The sequence below is a fragment of the Labrus mixtus genome, chromosome 14 (assembly GCF_963584025.1).
Source record: "Labrus mixtus chromosome 14, fLabMix1.1, whole genome shotgun sequence".
Classification (NCBI taxonomy): domain Eukaryota; kingdom Metazoa; phylum Chordata; class Actinopteri; order Labriformes; family Labridae; genus Labrus; species Labrus mixtus.
This window is the reverse complement of record NC_083625.1, coordinates 17,347,922-17,370,053: the sequence shown is the minus strand read 5'-3', so window position 1 is coordinate 17,370,053 and position 22,132 is coordinate 17,347,922. Positions and strand designations below refer to the sequence as shown.

Below are 22,132 nucleotides of genomic sequence, written 5' to 3'. Positions count from 1 at the left end.
CACACTGATGAGACGCTGCTCCTTTCTATGGTGTGAGCAGAAACTTGGCTGGATTTGACACCCAGCAATGTGAAGATGTGACAAGTCCAGCAGTGTACTGAGATTTCTTACAGTCACGTTTGTTCCAGCCAGTTTCTGTTTCCTCACTGGGGGTCAATCTCTGACGATGAGAGCGCCAGTGCTCTCTTCAGCACAATGTCAAAGCATTGCAGGCGAGCGCGGAGGGCAGAGTGGCTGTGACAGCTACAAAGTGGCTGAGGGAACTGTGTACTTTAGTCTGTCTGCTTCAAATGAAAAGGCTGCTAACAGCTACAAATCACAGCTCTGCAACGCAGCAACTTCTCGTCTGTGATAGAAACATTTTAGATTAGTCCTTCCTCCTTTACATTTCTAGCTTTTTGCTGGTTATACAGACAGTAGAGTTGTTTTGAAAGCTATACCAGTATCCAAAATGCCTCCAAGTCAGTCTTAAATGAGGGATAGGGTAACCGTGATTATGCTGTCATTACACAATTATGATACTGTAATTTATAAGTCCTGAATAAAAACAACTTGTTTTTAATAAGTTCTTTGTTTTGCTCCAAAACGATAGCCTTCATAGCAAGTTGCTCTGTACCACCAACACCATGGAGGTCTTACAAGTGACTTCCTTTTATAGAGCCACAAATGAGAACTGATTTAAGTTACATAGCAAACAATAACAGAGTCACTTTTTTTGAGAATGTGGTGAGAGTCCAAGCTACTCTGTATAAAGCACTGTAACATTAAATATCAGTGTTTCATGGGTGCCAGTTTGGGCCATTGGTAGAGCAAGCACACCATTTACCAAGGTCATAGTTCTCACTGCAGCTGACCCAGGTTTGACTTCAACCCTTAACTCTATTCTGCATTTCATCTCAACGCTCTCCTTTCTATATTCCCTGTCCTTCTTCAGCTGTCTTATTACAATGAAGGAAAAATTGCTAAAATAAGAGTTCAAAACAAGATTTCAGTGCCTGAATGGGCCTGTGAGCCCAGTCGTCACTAACCATAGCTTATTATGTTTATTGCAGTAATTGCTTTTAGGTTATCATTCCTCATTCATGACCTTTTTAACAGAAGCAGATTTTAACACACTAAAACAAACCGAACAGTTATTCAAATCGATGGAAAAAATTTATGAGGCAGGTAAAAAAGAACCCCTTTTTGGGTGAAAAAACTGTTTTCAATACAGAAATGTATGTATATTCTTTTTCAGTTGTTATCGACTGTAAAACTACCAAAAGAACTAAAATAATAGAATAAATGGACCAAATAATAAAGCTAATAAAACCCGATTCCTTCTCTGTCCTAAATTCTTGAGTCAGAAAATTAAAAATAGAACTTAATCATATCACAAACATACACAGTTAGTAGTTTAGCTACAATTTAGTTTCAGTTTGGTACTCTGTATCATCCGACACTGCAACTGAAATATCAGAATCTGTATCTGGACTCTAGGTATGCCATACAGTATTTTAAATACAGCAGTATAAAGTTTTTACTAATGTTGGCATCTCCAAATATCACGTCAAGTCTACCTCTGAGCATGTTTGAATGTGAATAGTAATATTCACCTCTGGCCTGTCAAAGTTGCGAGCCTATTTGTATGGATGCCGGGTAGTTCTTTAGTCGAGGTGTACACAGCAGCGGGCACGGTAGCCTGTCTTGTGCAGCAGGCTGGGATGACATGTGAATCTCTGCAGCCGAGAAAGCCCTGCTTAAGTGGAGGCAGTAGGGAGAAGCAAGGCGAGAGCCAGGAGGCAAACAGACAAACAGATGGACAGGCTGATGCCAAGCAGGCAGTGGAGCAAATAGATTGTGCAGCATGGTGAGCAGACTCAGCCTACCAAAGAAACAACCAACAGACACAAGACGGTGCCACCCCTCCGCGGCGATCGCGCCTCTCTATAATTCAACCAGATAGGATAGATGTGTGGTAAATAGGACTCTCATCTTCCTCCTTCTCCTCATCTGCCCCTGTCACATCCCTCATTTGATATGTGTTATGTAGGAGGAGGAGATGTCAGGCTTGCAAGATGGGAAATGAACAAACCTGGATGTGTGAGAGCTGGGAGTGAGAGGGAAGAAATGCAGGAGAGAGATGAGTGCTGCAGGTGGAATTGGACTGTGAGGCACCAGGGAGTTGCCCCCCCCCCCAAAAAAAAAACCAAAACAGAAATACACAATGCCTAACATGGAACCATTACACAAAAAATAACAGGATACAGCTTATAAACTCTTTTTTTCACTCAATTTAAATCTTAAACACGTTGCTTTGACATGGTTTGAGTTAAATTTAACAAAAGTGACGGAAGAGAGATTTTGTCAAGATAAATGGATGCTTTTGAGATGATTGTGTCTGGATTAAACAAAGAAGTGCCTTTCACAAAGAGACTGGACATACTGCCACACCTCAGGGCTGAGGTAATGGCATTGCAGAACAGAGCTTCTGCTACCTTGATGTCTCAGGAAAGTCTTGGAAAGAATTAAGCTTGTATTTCCCTGAGGCACTGGGCACATGCTCACTGGAGCAACAACCTTTGCTTTAATGCAGGAGGAGCATGATTGTAAGTTTTCCTTGGAGACTTCCCTCTAAAATGTGAGGTGCTCGGATTGACTCAGGCTTGCCTTTTCTCTATGGAAAACATTTAGCGCCGTGCAAGTCAAATAGAAAAGCACCTTAAAGAGCTGAGACAGCCCTGTCAGATCCGTCTGCTTATGTACCTACACAGTCTAATAGTTTGTCTGTTTGTGTGTGTTTTTGTGTGTGAACACGTGCCTGTGTGTGTGTGCGCGTGTGTGTCCGTCAACATAGGTAGAATGTAAGAAGGCCCAGCCCAAGGAGGTGATGTTCCCACCCGGTACACGAGGGCGAGCCAGGGGTCTGCCCTACACCATGGATGCCTTCATGCTGGGGATGGGCATGCTGAGTGAGTACACACACCTACTTCATCCTTAACACATGTGCAAATACCTCAAATACGTCTTTATAGATTAAGAAAAAGAGGAAAAAGGTGAAGAAGAGGTTTATCACATTTTTGTCCAGAATTTATTTTTGTTTTGTTTGCATATCATAAAAAATGGAGTCATGATTATGCGAGATGCAGTTCAATAAAAAAAACTCTTTGAGATTTTTAGATTGGATTTAACACTTTGAACTCTGTCATAATAATTAATCCCCCGATACATTCATCAGTATTTTTTGTTCATGGAGTCCCTTCCTTTATGTATTTATACACTTTGCAAACTAAGCCGAAAGGTTGTGTGAGACATTGGTATTGATTTGAGGAAAGTAGTCAAATCAATGGAATGATTTAAAATACATTTGAAAAAATCTGATTTTTCATCAGATGCTCATCTGAAACAATACAAACATGCAAACACTCACACATTTAGTTGTAAAGCATTTCTTAATATACACACATGAATAACATTTTTCTTAACAATTCTGTGCAGTATTCATTTTTGTTATTGCGATTGAGAAGGTTTATTAATAGTGTCATCTGCATTAGAAATACATACATTGTTGTTAATGCAGATTGTGATCCAATACTTGGAGTGTTTTTCGAACATGTAAATAGGTTTTCTAAGATTTTTCAGTGATCCTGTAGATATTATGGGTGTATTTCAGCTTTTCCAGAATAATCCAAACAATGATCTTCACCTGCATGCTGCAGCTCCCCATGAAGCTGATACATTTAGACGTTCTTTTGAGCTGCACGTAATGTAATTAAATGATGTCATCAGGGAACCTACAACATAATGATGTCAAAGACAGAAGCCTGAATTATCCTGCTAGGATAGTTTTTAGGTAAAACGTTTTTATACCTTTCACAAGTCTAAATACCTCTAGATTTTTTTTCTTTAAAGCCTCCAAATAAACAAAGGCACTACATTCTTTAGAGGGTGACAAAAGCTGTATCAGGCAAGCAAGCCATTCGGTCATCAGTTTCCACCTTCTAAAAATATCAACTTATGCAAACTCTGGTCTAGATAGCCCCATTAGGTGGGCGCTGCCCCTAATTAGGCTGCTTCAAGGTGTGCCACCAGTGGCCACTGCGGTCTATTTCTGGTGTGAGTCTGGTACATGTGGCCCCCGGGCATATAGGAGCAGACCAGCACATTATCAAGCTAAATGAAGAGGAAAATTGGTGTAATGTCATATTAAGGATTCATCACTGTGCCCCCCTTAATGGGTAATGAAGGGGACACACATGTCAGAGAGAGATCTCATCTACAGGGACCTCAGCTGCTGGCCCACCCCTCTTCATTACCATCCAGCCCGTGCCTGTGGCCCTTTTTATTTAACACTATTGCACCCTCTTCCTCCCTACCTCCCCACCCGCCCACTTACTCCCCCCCCCCCTCTCTCTCTTTCTATCCATCCATCTTTCTTTCTATCTGTCCATCTGTTTATAAGTCTGTCTGTGTATGTCGTTCACATCTCCTAAGCATATCATTTGGATGTGCGACCCAACTAAATGGATTTGCCCTCACATTAAAGATTTATATTTCCCCTCAAAAGCAAAAGAGACATGCAGATGATTGTATGAGACCTGCGTGTAGCCCCTCCCCCTCACTCTTGTAGCAGGTGCAGGCCGAGCAGGAGTCATGAATTTTTATAGGAGCCAGGTAACATAACATTTAAAGCAGCTTTGAAAGCAGAAAGCAAGTCAAATATATGGCTTTTTTATTGGTTTGCATTTTTCTTCATAGGCAATGGACCCAAGGTAGTGGATGGATTTAAATAAAGCTCTTAAGATTAATGGTAACCTTGAACTACAGAAAGTAGATTGCCATGTATATGAAATACTTGATAATCCACATGAAATAGTTCATAAATAAAATTGAATATTTGTGATTTTTTTTGTTGATTGTGCAATCAATTAAGATTGTCAATAATATCTTTTGGTTTTTAGGGTTTTTTTTACTTCAAGGATTTGTTTGTTCGTTCATCAAAGAATAATTTTTAGATTGCACTAAGGACTTTTGAAAATACGATGAGCTTTCCACAAAAATCCCTAACAATTATTAGAGAAGTAATCCATTGATCCTATTAATCAATCAGCAGATTTTAAAACTGAGAATAGTTGTGAGTTGCAGCCCCTGTAACGGATTGAGCTGTGGAACATTGTCTTTTAACGAGGACATTTGAGAGGCTGTGAACCAATTACATAGGCTTTCTGTAGATCAGTCTATCCATTTATCTTTATACAAGTGCTTTATCAGTCCACATGTGTCATCCACCTTGCCATGAGACCCATTATCCAGTTGTTTGTGGTAAAAGTGTTAATAAGACTGCCCAAGTGCTTCTGCCGGCTCCGTCTTCGCCCTTCCTTTGCATCTCATCTGTTTGAAGTACTTAACAAGCCCAGTGAACTTTTCAGAACTTATTACAGACTAATGTCTCCACGAAGAGGAAGCCACTCTTCCTCTCCGCTGGGAGATGGCGGGCAGAGAGGCACTGATGTGCTCATGTGAGAATATTAACAGCCAACTTGTTTGGAGACATTCTTATCTAAATGAAATTGGAACAAGGACAGCGAAACATTCCTTTATATAATTTGCATTTGGAAAAAAAAAAAAAAAAGAAGACCCAAGGCTCATTATTTAAGAAAGTGTAAGCTCCTTTTGTGCCAAATCTCATTAAAGCCATCCCTAGCTCCTTTGTTTACCGCCTCTAATCGAGGCATTTATCTTTATTGTGTTGTGCCTGACGTATGTTTGCTGAAATTAATACACATTTGAGCCCGGGCGAGGTATGGGTGTACCAGATGGATAATTGATTTTAAAGTGAATCAGAACTGTTGAGCCATAAAATAGGTACATTAGCATGCATATTAATAAGGCAAATAAGAACACTAAGAGGCTGTGAACCAGGCCAGACACAATGGCAGGCTTCATTTAGTGAAATATTGGCTAAGACGCTCCGCTTTCTTTTTCTCTCTTTTCCCTCTCTCCCACTCAATTTTTGTAGATACACAAACACTTAGAATTTCATGAGATACGATCTTAATTTAACATCTTAACTTAGTATCTTAATCCACTCTCCCAACATTTTCATATTCTTTTGTAAAGCTTCCTCCTCAGAGTCTAAGTGCACACATCTGGCAACAAATTCTTCATTTGGTAATGTGAAACCCCTTTGTAATGCACTACATCAGTGTAGGAAAATGCTTTTGACTTTTCTGAAAATATTGAAATAAGGAAGCACGAGGAGCTGTGGTATCTAAGCCTGCAATTTCAGTTTGGCATTTTTATCTGTTTGACAGTAAGACAGCATCAAACACATAATATCCAATACTTTGCGGTCTGGATAGCTTTTTATTGTATCGTATCACAGTTCTTTTCAGGCCAAACAAACACGACTGGGGTTTTTGTGAAAGTCATCCATCTGTAGCTTCCCGGTGATGACTTCTCATCTGCAGCTGATGAGGATTTTTATTTCTTTTTTCTTCCTCCGTCCCCTACTTCATCCACACCAGGTTAAGGCTCTGCTTGGCGCCTGTCTGAGTTGCATTTCTTTTTTTGTCTGCGAGAGAGCGAGGGGGAAAGGGTCTGCGAGAGGCATTTTCCCATTGGGTCAGGAATAAATTGAACTTTTTCATGGACAGCAAACACTGATTAGATATTTATGACCAAGGTCAACCTTTCTGATTCCAGCTGGCACAGGCTCTGAGGCATACAGAACAGAGCATCCACACATGCAATCATTCTCTCTCTCACACACACACACACACACACACACACACACCTACATAGCCTACGATCACTCACACACATACTCCCACACACACACACAAATATGCATGAATGCAAAATATGTATTGATGCCTTCGTGCTGTGGACACACGAAGACAAGTCTCTGGAGGAAATATATGAATGCCTTGTTAAATATTTGCTGAACGGATGCAGAATATGTGTTTTAAAGGTATTTAGAAAGTTGTATTTGAATACCAATACAGAGTAGTAAACCTCTGACACAATGCGTAAGGTGGGAAGCTAAGATGCTATTTAAATGGGTGGTTCAGACTCTTAGCCACATTCTTTGTATCTGTCAAATCATTTTCAGTTTGCTTCTTCAATCAGTTACTGAAAAGACAATAAAGAGTTGCTTGCAGAAGGATAGCTAGCCATATTTCCTGCTAGACAAGACAAAGCTAGCCATTTAGCTGTGGTCAGACAGCTCAAATAAGCCACTAACTACATAATTTAACCTTAAGCTTTGAAATGTCTGAGAGTTACAGTTGAATTTGGCAGTCTGATAAGATACAATGGTAAATAAGGGAATTATCAATAATCAAACATGTAGTTTTACTTTGAAATATGGCCAGATATTCCTCCAAATTCTCACGGTTCATTGGCATTTCAGTTGCCCATTAGTTGACTAGCAGTGGAAAAAAAATAGGTATCTTACATGAAAAGACGTATAACCTGGAATAAAGTGGTAGGACCATGTGAGAGCATTTGAACTTCCCATCCTGAGCATGAAGTCACAGGTAAAGGGCAGATGAGTGAATATACTGTATAGTGAATCCCCCTTAGATATTTAAAGTAAAATAAACAAAAAAATATTACAACTATGTCTTGCCTGGAGCCAGCACCCACTTTTTGTGAATAACGAATTGGCTCTTTTGTTGCTGTTTGTAAAGGAATTTGCAGCAAAAAATTACAATCCAGACATTCAGACATAACTAAAACTGCAGCCAGTTCATCAGGCTAATACATATCTAAAACTGAGGACACTAAAGCTTGAAAGTGGTTTTGCGAGGTCAGTTTTTTGGTGTAACTTACACACAGTGAAGAGCGAGTTATCAGGGTTGGCTCTGGTGATTCATTCCTGGCCTAAAGGACTTCCTCTCATGAGGTAATTTAGTGCAGACTTGTGGTTGAAGGTGATAATAGCTTGAGGAAAACAGATAACGACTGAGACATATACCATAATTAGAGGGTTAATTATGTTTATATTACCTTTTGATGGCGCTCAGATTTTTTACTGACTCACACGGTCGCTCGCCCACCCACCCGCTCTTCTCAAATGTCTCCCCTCTTCTCTGTTTCCTGCTCCCTCGCACCCTGTTCCTCAATATGTTGCCCACAGCTGCTTCTGTCTGAAAACGGTCCTGCTAATTAACTGCTGGGTCTGTGGTTGTAATAAGAGTCATGACAGCAGATGAACAATGCATCTGCTGCTCTTAAATTTTTCTAATGACACTGGCTCCTCTTTGGGCCTCGATGGTTCTCTTCATCCATCCAGGGACAGAGCTGCTTCTAAACAAGTCTGTGCTCTTACACTGACTTTGACTTTGGTTTACAGATGACAGATTCCTGTTGAATATGCCCTTTTTAGCATCTTTTTAGCAGTATCTGTCTATGGACGATTTATGTATAAAACACTAGTTGGAACATTTTGACTCAACACTTATATACAGATAAAACACATATAAAAAACATATTCACTAAAAAAACAATACAAAACATGTTCTCTCAAAATTGAAAATGGGACATACCACCACCAGAATTCTGTTTGCTTCCTAAATTGATCCATACATCTTTTGATGCTTTTAATTGGTAAACATTTTATGATCAGTACTAATGAATTCCATCATCATGGTGGATTCTTTTTAACTCATCAAATTAGTGATTGGGTCTCTAAAAACCCAATAATAAAGCAGTTGAAAATGTTATCTAAGGGCATACACAAATACAGTTTAAAAAATAGGAGGGGGGGTTGGGTTTAAATATGGCAACAATATAGGAACAGGTGCGATATCTGTGAAAAGGGGATTATAAAACATCATATAAATGTCAGGCTAAAGGTGCAAATGAGGAGAAGTTATCACCTCCCTTTCCATGGCATCTTATTCACAAACTTCACCCAGAGAGATTAACAATTATCCATCATTAACATGTACCGATCATTACAGGTAGCAGCTTCAGGTGTTCATACACAGCGCTATGAGAATGTCTGACACCTTACTGAATAAGATGGCTGATAACCAATAGCTATTGTTTCAGGAGCTTATCAATGTTAGGGTTCAAACCCTTTTAGGACCACCATTATTAAAACCTTACCATTAAAAATAAATTACAACTAAATGGAGAGAAAGTCAGTACAACCGTCACTCCATGACGGGTAACTTAGCTTAGATTAAAGAGAGATTGTGTGAAGTATTAGCAGCTTTGTCAAACTCACATTTTGAATCACCCGAAATGCCTTCTATGAAAGAATGATCTTCTAAAAAAAACCTGGTCCAATTCTTGTAATTGTTGCCATCATTCTTGACTGGCTGGATTATAAAAACCTCTCAAGCAGCAAGAGCAGCGTGTTCGAGATTAGAAGGTTAATGTCATTGTGACAGCTGACCATTGTGTAAGGGTGGTGCTTGTTGTCAAGTTTCAGTGCACAAGCCACCATCAACATTATGAGCAATAAATACATGCTGTCTCTTTAGACTGGAAGCGGGAATATAAATCACTTCTAGCTTATTGTGATTTCTCTTCAACAAATAAAGCTTGAGTTACACATAAAACACTCGGGAAGTGAAAGATGAAAAATTTTATTTTCAATAAATAGTTTACGCTCTTAATGTTTCATGTTTAATTTCAAGTGGATTATTGTTGTTTTTAATTGTTTAGAGTTTTGTAACGTTAGAATTTGCCTGAGAAAATGAGGTTACATTTTAAAAGCAGCAATTACAGATTCATTTCTCCTTTAAATTTGATATTTAAGTTGCTATGTCCTTATGCTTTTTTCATGTGGTCTTGTGGTACTAATCTGTTTCTAATGCACATGTTTTTCCAGTTCTCTTCTCATTTCTGCTCCGTCTCTGTCCCCAAAGGTTACCCTAATATTGTGGCAACGTATGGCCGCGGATACACTGGTTTCGCACCCAGCTACAGCTACCAGTTCCCTGGTGAGTTCAAGACTTTCTTACACTTCTCTCCAGATAGCTGTTTGGAGATTTTAGCTGCTTTGTGTTATGCACTCTCCAGCACATACAAACATACACGCACAAAGAAAAAATAAACAATTGCATGCTCACACACAAACACACACACACACACACACATAAACTCATCAATATACAAGTCAGTCCCTAGATAATCTGCAGGGTGACACGTATGATACGTGTCTTGATTCCTGAAGCAGCTTTTGAAAGCTGACATATAGTGAAGTAAATTGCTTACTGCTTTTCATCCGACACTTGAACACCACCATGACCAAACGTCTCAAATGAGGGAACTTCTTCCTCTTTACGCAGTCCAATGTATGCAAATTTCTCTTTGGAGAAGCAGAAAAAATAAGCAGCCATTTTTGTCTTGTAGGCAGACTTTAAAGTGTGGTCTTCCTAATGGAAAATGAATGAAGTCCTTTTCTGCATGAAAAGTGTTGACACAGAGCACCAGGCGCTTTAATGGGAGTCCAAATGGTAGGCGCGCAGCAGTCTGAAGGTGAGCAGCTGGACCTCTACCTGCTGCAAGAGCACCCATGCCTTCGTGGGTGCCTCACCTAAACAGGCGTCCCGTCAATTTCATGCCTTATTTAGAGACTTTTCACATACTTTGTTGGCCATGGCAGACATCATTCCTTCCGCTGATAAGACAGAATGGGAAAATATTGGACAGCGGCTCAGATCTCTGTAATATCTTTGTGAAATAGATTCAGGAATGGTAAGACAGGAGGTCCAGCTGTGACCACCTGCAGATCAGACATGTGTGAGATTCATACTTGACCACAACATTATTTGAGAGAAGAAAGGGAATAGCACCTTCTCATCAACGTGGGCGAGCATGAGCAGAATACAAATGCTGGAATAAATCGTTAAATCTAAAAAAGACATTTAGAATTGGGGGAAACGAGCACTTATACATTTTTCATATTCTCTGCCAAGAGAGCGAACGGGGGAAGCAGTGATCAGTTTTTTTATTCCATGTAAGTAATTCTAGTCAAACATGGATTTTTAAAATGTTTACTCTTTAGGACAAATTAAGGGATATCACCTTCCCTGAGGCAGAATGTATGATCCTGTCCATGTTAAACTCAATTTAAAGCATTTGATAAAGCTGTATGATTAAAACAGCCTCCTCTGGGCTCGCTCATCTCTTGACAGGGTAATTGGAAATTTTAATGTATGAATCAAACTCCTCGTCCAAATTAAATAACCTCGGGCCAAATATTGACTAGTGTCCTCGCTTTCTAAGATGTGGGAAGCATCCTCAGTTTAACATCAAACGCTTTCTCGCTCTCTCTCTCTCTCTCTCTCTCTCTCTCACACACACTGTACACAGCTTCACTATAAATAAGTAGAGCTGGGACCAGGCAGGCCGGATCCAAGAGGCGTAAATTGTTGGCAGCATTTCAAGGCGTTGTTTTTTTTCTTCTAACTCCCAGTAACCCTCAGGGGTCCACTGTTAACATGAAAACAGTGCTCAGGCAATTGTCCAAGATAAAGATAAAACAGTGATAAAACATTGATCAGTGATGAAGCACTGAATTAAGAAAGAAAACTCAATAAGCCGAACACAGAAAAAGAGGAGCTACAGTAGACATCCCTACAACACAGACAGAATTCGAGTTTAGAAAACAGAAAGCAACAGAGAAGTGATATGTACGTACAGCCAGACCGTCTGTCAGCAGACTCTAAAACAATATCTGACAACTTAGCACGCTGGCCGTGGTGACACTCCCAATTAATTCACACATTGATCACGGAGTGTGTTTGATATCGATCATGCCAAGAATGTTTCTCTGTGTCTGTATTTGTGTGCCGTGAGTTGCTTACAGAATAATTCCATCAATACTGTTTAATGCGATGAGAGATCTTCCCGCTGATTTACTGATGTAAATCACATCTTTCTCGATCCGTCAGAAACTCGTCCGTGCAGTGATCAAATAACAGAACATTTCCCTGAAGGACAAACTCAGACTGTGGTATTTATTTGTGCCTAAATCTGTTGTATATGTATCAGTGTTGGCAGACAAACCAAAGTCCACCAGTGTTTCTCTGTCTCAGTAAGCTGCAGTGAGAGGGATTGTTCTTACACTTTCTTTATAAGTGTGGAGAAGAACACACATGCATGTCACAGCTTTAGGGGCAGTGTGACATATGAGTCATGTGCAGACCACAGGGAGGAAAGAAGAAGTTGCTGTTGTTCTAATGCCGCGATAGAGGAAAAACAACAAGGCTGATTTTAATAATGCACACTCTGCAACATAAACAAATCATAAAGAGCTTTTCTGTCTGAGGAACAAAACAAATCATGCTTCCATATACTGAATCAAAACAGAACCATTTATAGTTAGACAGAGAAAAGGCCTCGGGGCTTCTTTAGTTGCAGAACAAACTCACATGCAGAGTTTGTCAACTTTTTGAGAATTTGGAAATTAGCTGCAGGTTCAACATCATGAGGCCCATGAAATCTCAAACATTTCCTGCTATACATACAGGATAGAACATGCTGTTGTTTAACAACTGCACAGTGCTAATCTTTGCTCATATTTAAAGCCTGTTGGTCCCTTGTTTAGCGCTGAGATCATACATTCATATTAATAACAGAAAGAGGAATGACGTGTTTAGTAAAGACACCCCCTCTGATTTTTCTCTCACTTTTCAAAGACCAATCTGTGTTTGTGTTCACTGCTGATCACACTTCTGTCTCCTCTCTTTGCTTCAGCGTTATGCTTTAACTAAAGTGCACTGACGCTGCATACTGCATATGTAGTGACAATCAAAGAGACAGCTTTGTTTACCATTATGTCAGAATTACAAATAGTAAAGAGGTGTAGCAGATTGATTAGCAGCATCCCCAGAACAACAAGTCTATGTTTGGTTTCCTCTTCATTAAAGCCTTTCTTTGTAACACTATGTAGATGACAATGATCACTTAAATGTGTCCGATATTGAAGCATCACATTTTCCTCAGCTTTACATTGATTTTCTTGCGACTAGAGTTTGTCTCTGCTCTGACTTGTAACACAAATATATACAATAACTTGAGCAGTCATCTCTGTCTGATCCCATTGTGTCAGAAAAATGTCAGAAAATGTTCTCAGATTGTTTTTTTTCCACAAGCGGTGGTATTGTCAGTGTCAAATGAAAGCAGAGCGGACTGTAATGTATGCATGCAAATGTGACATGTGAGATGTGAGTGTTGTCATGCTCTGTGAATGTAAACATCTTCACAGTTTAAGATGAACACTGCTGGACTTCTGCACAGCCTGTTTCTGTCTTTAACTTCCAATAACACCACTTCCTCAGACTTGTGTGGTTTTGCTACTGCCATGAAAAGAGTTGTAACTACAGGTACTTTCATTCCCTTAAACAGAGGTGATTTAGCATCATCTTTCATTTTACTTAAATCTGTTCCACACATCCAGGACTTGAAAAGCTGGAAACAGCCCAGGACAAAAATAAAGAAAGAAATTGATGTTCAGAGAACAAATGAATATTTTTCTGAGAGTGATTTAGTCAAACTGTCTTATTCTCCCACTTTTTGTTAACTTACTGAATAAGGACACACAGTTGATTTCAGGCTTACCTCATCCAACAGTAACAAGCTACTAACAGGGAATGTTGGTGGTAAATGTGGTCAACTGAAACAGTACTTTTCTGATGGTGTGCTAAACTCACTGACTTCTCCACTGCAACTCTTTGGCTGTAGACAGTTGTTCTAATAAATGGTTGTACATCCAGTCGGTCAAAACAAAGTTCAGTGTATCCTACCTCACTGATATTTGGCATCCTAATTTTATTGTGGAGACCACAAATCCAACTGGAATAGCTTTTAGTTCTGGACCACTGACTAAGTCAAATGGCATCACTGGTGGCTTGAAATACAAGAGTTTTTGCAGTGAGGCCCCTGAAACAAAAACAACCCCTTTTAACTGTGCACCAAACAAGGTGAAACTTTTTAAATCAATCCATTCTGAAGGGTGGATTCTCCAGAATTGCCAAAAAAAAAAAGGGGAAAAATAAAAATGTACTTTCTCAGATTAACTGAGAATTATGCTGAATCCTTCACGCACTGGAGTTGATCTTTGTGCAGTTTCATGTGCAGAATATTGACAATTGTTACAAGATTAAACACTTTGCTATATGATACATATTTACGGTAATCCTGGAAACATGACTCAAAAGAATTGTGTGTTTTTTGAACCGGCTAATTCTGATCAGATGAGTCATAACGACTCCGTCTCATTCATATTGCTAAGCAAATCGTATACATAGTAAAGAGCATGTAATTCACTAATACTGCAGCAAATAGCCACACACAGTTAAAATGCAAAAATGACTGCCTGTTGAGACAAGGTGGTAACGGCCCCACAGTCATGCAAGAGATTTCACATGCAAATTGTGAAGTGATCAGGAAAACACTTCTGCCTAGGTATGACGTAAAAATTAATAATCTATAAATAATTCTATAAATATTACTTTATTACTAATATAACCAGGGTTTAAATTAGTCTGACGTGGCAGAGTAAAAGTCCAGACAGCTTCTCTCTACATTCAGATGCAAAACAAGAGCAAACCTAATGGGCAAATTTGCACCTGAGTACCATAAGTGATATATGCTTTGTGAATGAGACCTTGAGACACAGCAGATAACAAGTGTTCTTTTTGAAGCTGTTCGTGGTCTCAATCCATTCTTAGTAAATCAGGCCGTCAGACTTGTCTGCTCTTTTGAGAAACCCACTTGCAGTGTACTTGTCTGAAGACTAGACACCATGTGATCAAAATAAATATGTATTTTCATTTCTGTTTAACAGCATCTGATCTGTTACTATCATCAACTGGACACATGATATGCTGTTATAGTGAGGTGACACAATTGGCAGGTGTCCTGTTTATAATTGTCTGATAAACTCTGAGAGCTGTAGAGTGACGTCAGGCTGGTCCATATCTGTGAATGTGGGCATCAGTATCACTTAGGCTGAGCTGAAGTAGTTGGCATGTCAGTCATGTAGCTACAGTTTTATTTTCAGCTGTTGAACCCACACACAGCTGCCTATAAACATCCAGCTGTAGGATCATTGTGTTTCTCAATGAGGGCCTGTTGTGGATTTCACATAAAAACCAATATAACCCGACAGAGTTGTCTTCTTCAATAAAAAAAATAGAACCTTTAATCACTGCTGTCGTCCAACCACACATGAAGTAGTAAATAATGCACTTTGAATTTGATATTCAAAACAAAAGGATGCGTTCTGAGAATGGTCTCCATTAGTCCAAAGAAAACATGAAAGCAAAATAAGAAATGTTTTACACCACTCTGCTCATGCTGGTTGGCAGCTAGGGCGAGTATCAAAGTATGAAAGAACAGCATTAGAGTCTTTGACTGAGATTATCAGACTTCACAGCGAACATTTATCATGCCCCAAAGAGCAAACTAAAAAGTAAAATAATCTTTGATTCAAAAGAGGCACAAAGGACCTCACTTTGAGTCTTTCAGAATTTAAAGACTGTACTATTTCTGTTGAGCTTTTCATTGCTTTAAAAAAGGAGAAAAAAAATGTTCAGTCAAGTTTCAAACGAGATCTTTGCCTCTTGTTGTGGTTTTTAGGGATGAGGAGTGTTTTCACCCTGTTTGAGCTGACTGACAAATATTTTACTTTAAATCGTCAGTTTGTCTCTTGAAATTTTAGCCAGAGAATCTGGTTACATTTTTTGAAAGCCCAGAGAAGCTACACTCTTTCGCTCTCTAGGAATTCATTTCATGTCTGTTTTTTCATTCACTTTGAGCCTATAATAAGAATGATGCTTACCTGAAAACAACACATCTGACATCTTTGGCACTAAAGAAAATATATTAAATAGGATTCTATTGTTTCTCTATCTTAACCCAAAGTGCAGCTGTAATCATCTGTAGAAACTGAGAAATCAGGAACTGACAGGGCATAATGAACCTAACTACACACGTTTTTGTTTTTATGCAACGACTAATTAGCATTAGCTTGCTGATGAATCTGTGTTTGTGTTATTCAACCGTCAGTGCCCAGGGGATCATCAGGAGATGTGCTGCATTTAAAGCAAAAGGTTGCTAGTTGAGACGCCGGTTGTGATAAAGGCGCATGTTTTAAGATATATCTTATTTGATCACAGCTGTACAGTACATCAAGCTGTCGTTCTCTTTTAAACACCACCCCGAGGCTTGCATATATTAAAATGTAATTGGCTTTAAAGAAAACCGTTTTTAGCGATAAATGCAAAATAACGCTCTCGCTTAATACTCTTCTAGTAGTGCTAGCAAACAAAGAAGAAGAAATATGTTTAAGAATGGTAGCTCATTCCATTGTGTGTATGGTGTATGCATGAATAGAAATGATGTCTGTGTGAGGGAAATTCAATTAAAGAAAGAAAATAATGTATGCATATGTGCATTATGCATGGGGAAAGCTGCAAATGTGAACATGAAAAGCAGGAACACACCCCTCACACATTCAATACAATGGTACTTTCTATTGTTACAGTCTTGTATTAGTCCTTATTAAACTCGCATGAATGCACACACACACACACACACACACACACACACACACACACACACACACACACACACAGAAGCTGCATTCATACAAAGACTAAGATTCAGCAGCTCGTGCATGAAGGAAAAGGAAGCAAAGGTGGAAGGAGTGAACCAGGTGCTCCTCTCTGTCTCCCGTCTTCCCGTGCATCTCGCTACCTCTGCCGCCGTGCCCTCAGTGCCTCCCCTGGCATAAATGACCATTATGGCTCCATTAGGGCTGCTACTAGGAGGTCATTATGCTGCAGTGAAAAAAAAACAGGGAAGAAGATGTTACTGGGGTCCCATCAGGGAAGAGACACAGACTGAGTGAGAGAAAGACATAACACTCAGTCATCCAGCTACTCCAGATGTCATGGCAGACAAACAGCAACTCAGGGCCTAGTGAGTCAGCCTCTTAAGTGGTGAAAGAACGGAGGGAACGGGTGATTAAGGAGGGGAGAGGGCAGCGGTAAGTGTAGCGAGGGTGCAGTGAGGACAGAGGGGTGGGTAATTTTGGGTTACAAGTTACTTTAACGCAAAAGAGATAAACTATCCAAGCTGTTTCTTTTGAAAAAATGTACACCTTATGTCTCTTTCTCTAGACACATTTAAGCTATGTCTGTGTTGTGTTTGGTAAAGGGTTTTATCATCCGTTTTCTTGTCTTGTTGCCGAATCCTTTTCTCGTCACACACTTCACCCGTGTCAGATCTGTTTCCCTGACAAACATGATATGTGGGGATAGAACTCCAGTAGTCTCCATCCTTTTGCATCTCCAACTCCTCCAACCAACCGTGCTTGAAACACAACAGCACACTCCATCATGTTAAAGTGACAGAAAATGACATTTCAGAAGCCTAAAATCAGAGTGGAGTGGGTTTCACTTTTCTTGTGGATGTAAACAGGACTCAGCCCAGCAGGTGGTTCTAGTTTTGCCGCCTGTCTGACTCGTGAATATGAGAAACCTGCGGGGTAGCCCTGTTGTCAACAAGACCATCCTGTTCACACAACATGAGGGTTTGCATTTTGTTTTCATGTATGATTCAAAGAAATGAAAATGGAAACATGTTTCATGCATTAGTTATTTAATTTGTGATGAGCACAAACCAGAAACCAGAGAGCAGTACAACAAAGCAAAATCAATGTGTTAGCCGCCTATGGAAGGACTGGAGTCATTTAACCTGCATTATTCTGGTGGATCACATGGTAACTTATGCTGCACAATGAACTTAATTTAAAGAAGCTTGTGTTCAGCGTGTCTGATTCAAATTGGCTGAATTTCCTTGTTTTTCAAAAATCTTTCCTTCAGGTTTTCTGAGGTAATAACTTATAAATGCAAAGTCAGCAAACCATAACATGAAGTCAATTAAACCATCGAACAAAGCTGGACAGTATCTTTAGCACAAACTGTATTGAGATACATGATTGATTTATATTCACAGGACCAATTGCATTTAATTGATGATGCAGGAAATCTGTCCCAACCCTCAAGACTGCCTCCTATCATTTTTGTCTGCGAGTGATGCAACAATCATACAACAAGAAATCGATCATTACATTCTTTGCCAACACTTTTAATGATCGATTTTTATGGATTTTTATGGATTTTATGGCTTGTTTGTTGCAGTCCTACTTCAAAGCTCTGCGCTGCGATGCTCCGTTTTGTACAGTAAGGTCGTATGATGTGTCAGACGACCCTTTTTTTATGGAAAACACACAGAGCCTAAAATAAATGATTTTATGATAAGCTTAATGTTTTACGCTAACATTCACGGTACAGTATAGATTGTTCCACTTAAACACAGGACACAATGTGACAGAGGATGTATGATTAAGGTGACACCTATAGGAGGTGTGAGGTGCTCCATGAAACTGTAAATAACAGTGAAAACAAGGTGTTAACCTTTGGAGCCCCCTCTTTTCCCCTAGGAAAAAGTATGCCCACACAGGGAGCAGCTGTCCTCTCTGCAGGTGGCATATAGGGAAAGAGAACTGCTGACCTGTGCAATTGGTATGAAAGTGAGTGCTCCTGGGGGCTGCATGCCCCTATAAACTAGGGCAGAGCTAACCAAGCATGTGATAAATGCGCCGAGAGGTCACACCCGGGCATTGGCCTGAACTCCAGTTAGCCTCCCAGGGTTTAGCAACTGTCTGCTGTTTAGAGATGGAAAGGTGTTGACATGGACTATATATAGAGCTGGAACCTTTTGAAACAAAGGAGGCCTCTGCAAGGTTGGTGGTCAAGGACAATAAGGTACGACCGCTGTGTGTCAGGTTTCGTAGGATCAACCTCTGCTGAAGACTAAGCCATCATGAGATAGAAGGAGAAAATGTTTTCCTGTGATACAATGTTGTCAAAGCAAATTAATTTCTTCATGTTGATGTGGTCCTGAAGCAAGCAAGTCTTCCCTGTAAGAGTTCACCTGAATGTTTAAAGAGAGAGAGAGAGAGATAGAGTGGGAGTGACGTGCACCTAACAGCGTTAGGATCTGGACTCGGGTGATTATAAATGTTTTATCTTTGAATATTTAAATATATATTTATACACTTTTATGGATCTCAAGTCCTTCCTTTTAGGGGGCTTATGAACTCTTTTAGATCTTTTGGATCCAGAAAATACACCATTGTGTCAATGGACCTTTGTATTCCTGCATTTAAAAGTTTGGAAGGTGCCTGTTCAAACTTGCTGTCCCATGAAACTTTTCTTCTTCTTGCTTATACTTCATTGCTTCCTATGTTTAGGACTCTGCGCGCACTCATTATCACTAGATCTGAACCTCACTTAAGTACTCAACATCTTATATTCCCCATTTCAGGACAATAAGTACCGCAATTCTTGGCTCCAGTTCTGCAGCAGGTGGAAAAAAATCACTGGCCTGAGGCTGATGAGGAGCTTACCCGTGTCGTGGGTGCATGCAACATTGTCCTCCATGAGACAGATTTTACTGCACCCAAGAGACACACGGGATCAGTAGACCAGGTGCTTATCGAACTGGTGTTACACGGCAGATTGTTCCTCGGATCCTGTGACCATCTCTCTCTTCGAGCTGGGCGAGCTGTGACCCCAGCAAGTGGTCCCACAGGCCACAGTGAGTGCTACAGGGCTGGAAGCAGATGGCCCTCCTGATGCCACACTGACTCACAGATCGGCTTTAATTGCCAAGGCTGATCATTAGCCCGATGGGTCTGTGGAGGCCGGGGCACTCTATGAGTCGCGGGCCTTAAAAATAGGGCCTGACGAGGAGCGTCATGACCTCACACACTCAAACGACCGTGCACAAAACATCTCACACACACACAGAGGGCACAATGAAAGAGTCTTAAGGCTGCTTTTGGAGGTAGTGGTGGGGGGGCGGGGATCTCTCGCCTTCTCTGTCTAGACAGCTATGCTGGCTGCACACACACTCTCACAGATTCACACATGAAGACTCTCTGAACTCCCCAGGCCATGATGCTGTAACCAGTGACAGGAGTGACTGTGTGTCTCTGACATTACAGTTTGTGACGCTCTGTCTATTTTTGTGTCTGCGGTAACTGACCTTAAATCAGTTTTATGTGCATGTGCTTATAGCTGTAAAAGTTAAGACAATATAACTCTGTGTTTTTATGACACAGATGCACAGGATGGATTCAACAGGTGCAGCAGAGGTCAGACAACATGTCCCTCAGTACTTTACAGGAGGACTAGTAGTCCTGTGCATTTATTTTTTTCTGTCCAGTGTCAGTCTGTGTTGGACAGTCTGCACGCTCACATGCACGCAAGTTACGTCACATGTTCCTTCTCGGGTGTGTGTGTGTGTGTGTGTGTGTGTGTGTGTGTGTGTGTGTGTGTGTGTGTGTGTGTGTGTGTGTGTGTGTGTGTATGTGTGCACTTGTCTCTGCAAAAACCAGCTTCTGAAGTCTGACACAGGCAATGCTGAAAGGCTGAATACTGGCTATTTCCTGAAAGGGGAAGGGAAGGTTCACCTCATTTGCCCAGGTCTTAACTCACGCCAAGACAGTCGACACATTCTTGACACACACACACACACACACACACACACACACACACACACACACACACACACACACACACACACTGAAACAGGCAAACAGATCCACAGTTGAGGTTCCTGCTGTGTGGAAGATGAGCTGCTGAAAGAGGAAGAGTGGCAACGCTAAAGCTCATTATGTCTCTGCTGTTGAGCCGCTGGTGTAGAAATGAAACTGGAGCTGCCCTGCCTCGCACATGGCTGCCACCTTTGGACACTGCAGGAGACTAGAGCGAAGGAGCACAGACATGGAAGCAGGCAGAGGAGCACAATATGTGTGTGACTGTGAGACCATGCTCAGTGTCTGCTGCCTGTTGTTTTGATGCCACCCACTGTTCGAGAGCTTCAGGCCTGGCAAGTTGGGTGTCTACCCAAACTGGCACCCTCCTCTCCTTCCCTCCCTCTATCCCTGCCTCCTGCTGACTGTGCTAACAGCCCTCCAGTTGTGCTCATCCACTGTCTAGTGCACGGATAAATGCATATGTTTAAAAACATGGATGCATATATTCATTATCATAACACACACAGCACTCTGCATACCGCCCCTCTATGTTTGGAAACATTGCTCTCAGCTCTGGTAATCAAGTGGGAGCCAGTGTTGCAGTGCTATTTTTGGGTCATGCCACATTTTTACCCTACTTGCCCTTGTATCTGGAGCAGTGGTATATTGTGTAACTGCAGCGCATAAAGCTGGCTTAAACATAGTGGAGTCTGTAAGGGCTTTAACTTGGCTGTAAAATCAATCACATGTCTTGAAATAGTGTTTTTGAAGCTGGATATTATTTTATTAATACACTGTATTTTATAATGAAACTTAATTAGTAAATACTGCAAAAGCAAGGCCTGAATCACATATTTAACTTGAGCAGGGATGTGACATTAATGCACTGACTTTCATTTGAGAGAACCCCCCCCTTATCATTCATCTGTCCCCTCGGCTGCCTCCCTCAGAACTGGGAGATGGGCATTAAAATGCATCAAAAATTAAGGCTGTTTACTTGGACGTTAATGAGAGGAGGCTTAAGTAGTCTAGTTTAATTAGTATGATTGGTTCTATGGGGACCGCACAGGCACGACCATAACAACTGATTCATTCGGAGCTCACAGGACCTTTTCATACTCTTTGGGTGTCAGAAGTGATGTCAGAGGAGATTGGACTGCGGAGACATGTTGCCTTTACTGATCCCCAGGTTTGGAAAGGAGCACTGCAGTTAAATGCACTGAAGCAGACCATTACATAAGCACCACTGCAAGGTCAGACATCTGTGTCCTCCCTGTCTGTCTCTCTCTATTAAGTCACTGCCTCGGATATTAGGGTTGTGAACCGAGACGGCACCATTTACAAACCAGTGTCTCTGTTTCTTGCACCAAACGTCTTTTTAACTTTTTTCCAAGGAGATTTCCTCTCCATTCCCCCCCCCCCCCCACATCTTATTGTTTTCTCTCCAGTGCTCATTCTTTAACTCTCATATGAATGTGTGTGTGCGATTGAGTGACTGCCTGAGAGAGTGATGTCGCTTTTGTGGAAGCAGAATGTGTTTTAGATCACTTCTGCAGCAGAGGAGCCGCTTCCTTT

At 40.7% G+C, this 22,132-nt stretch overlaps 1 protein-coding gene across 11 annotated transcripts in view; it reads left to right on the top strand.

Annotated features, from left to right (window-relative positions):
* msi2b (musashi RNA-binding protein 2b) overlaps nucleotides 1-22,132 on the top strand; it is a 264,095-nt gene that overhangs the window by 199,461 nt on the left and 42,502 nt on the right. For all 11 annotated transcript variants that reach the window (XM_061055589.1, XM_061055583.1, XM_061055586.1 and 8 more), the window contains 2 exons: nucleotides 2,837-2,951; nucleotides 9,864-9,938. In XM_061055589.1, coding sequence (XP_060911572.1) covers nucleotides 2,837-2,951; nucleotides 9,864-9,938 — 190 coding nt within the window. The remainder of the gene's footprint in view (nucleotides 1-2,836; nucleotides 2,952-9,863; nucleotides 9,939-22,132) is intronic.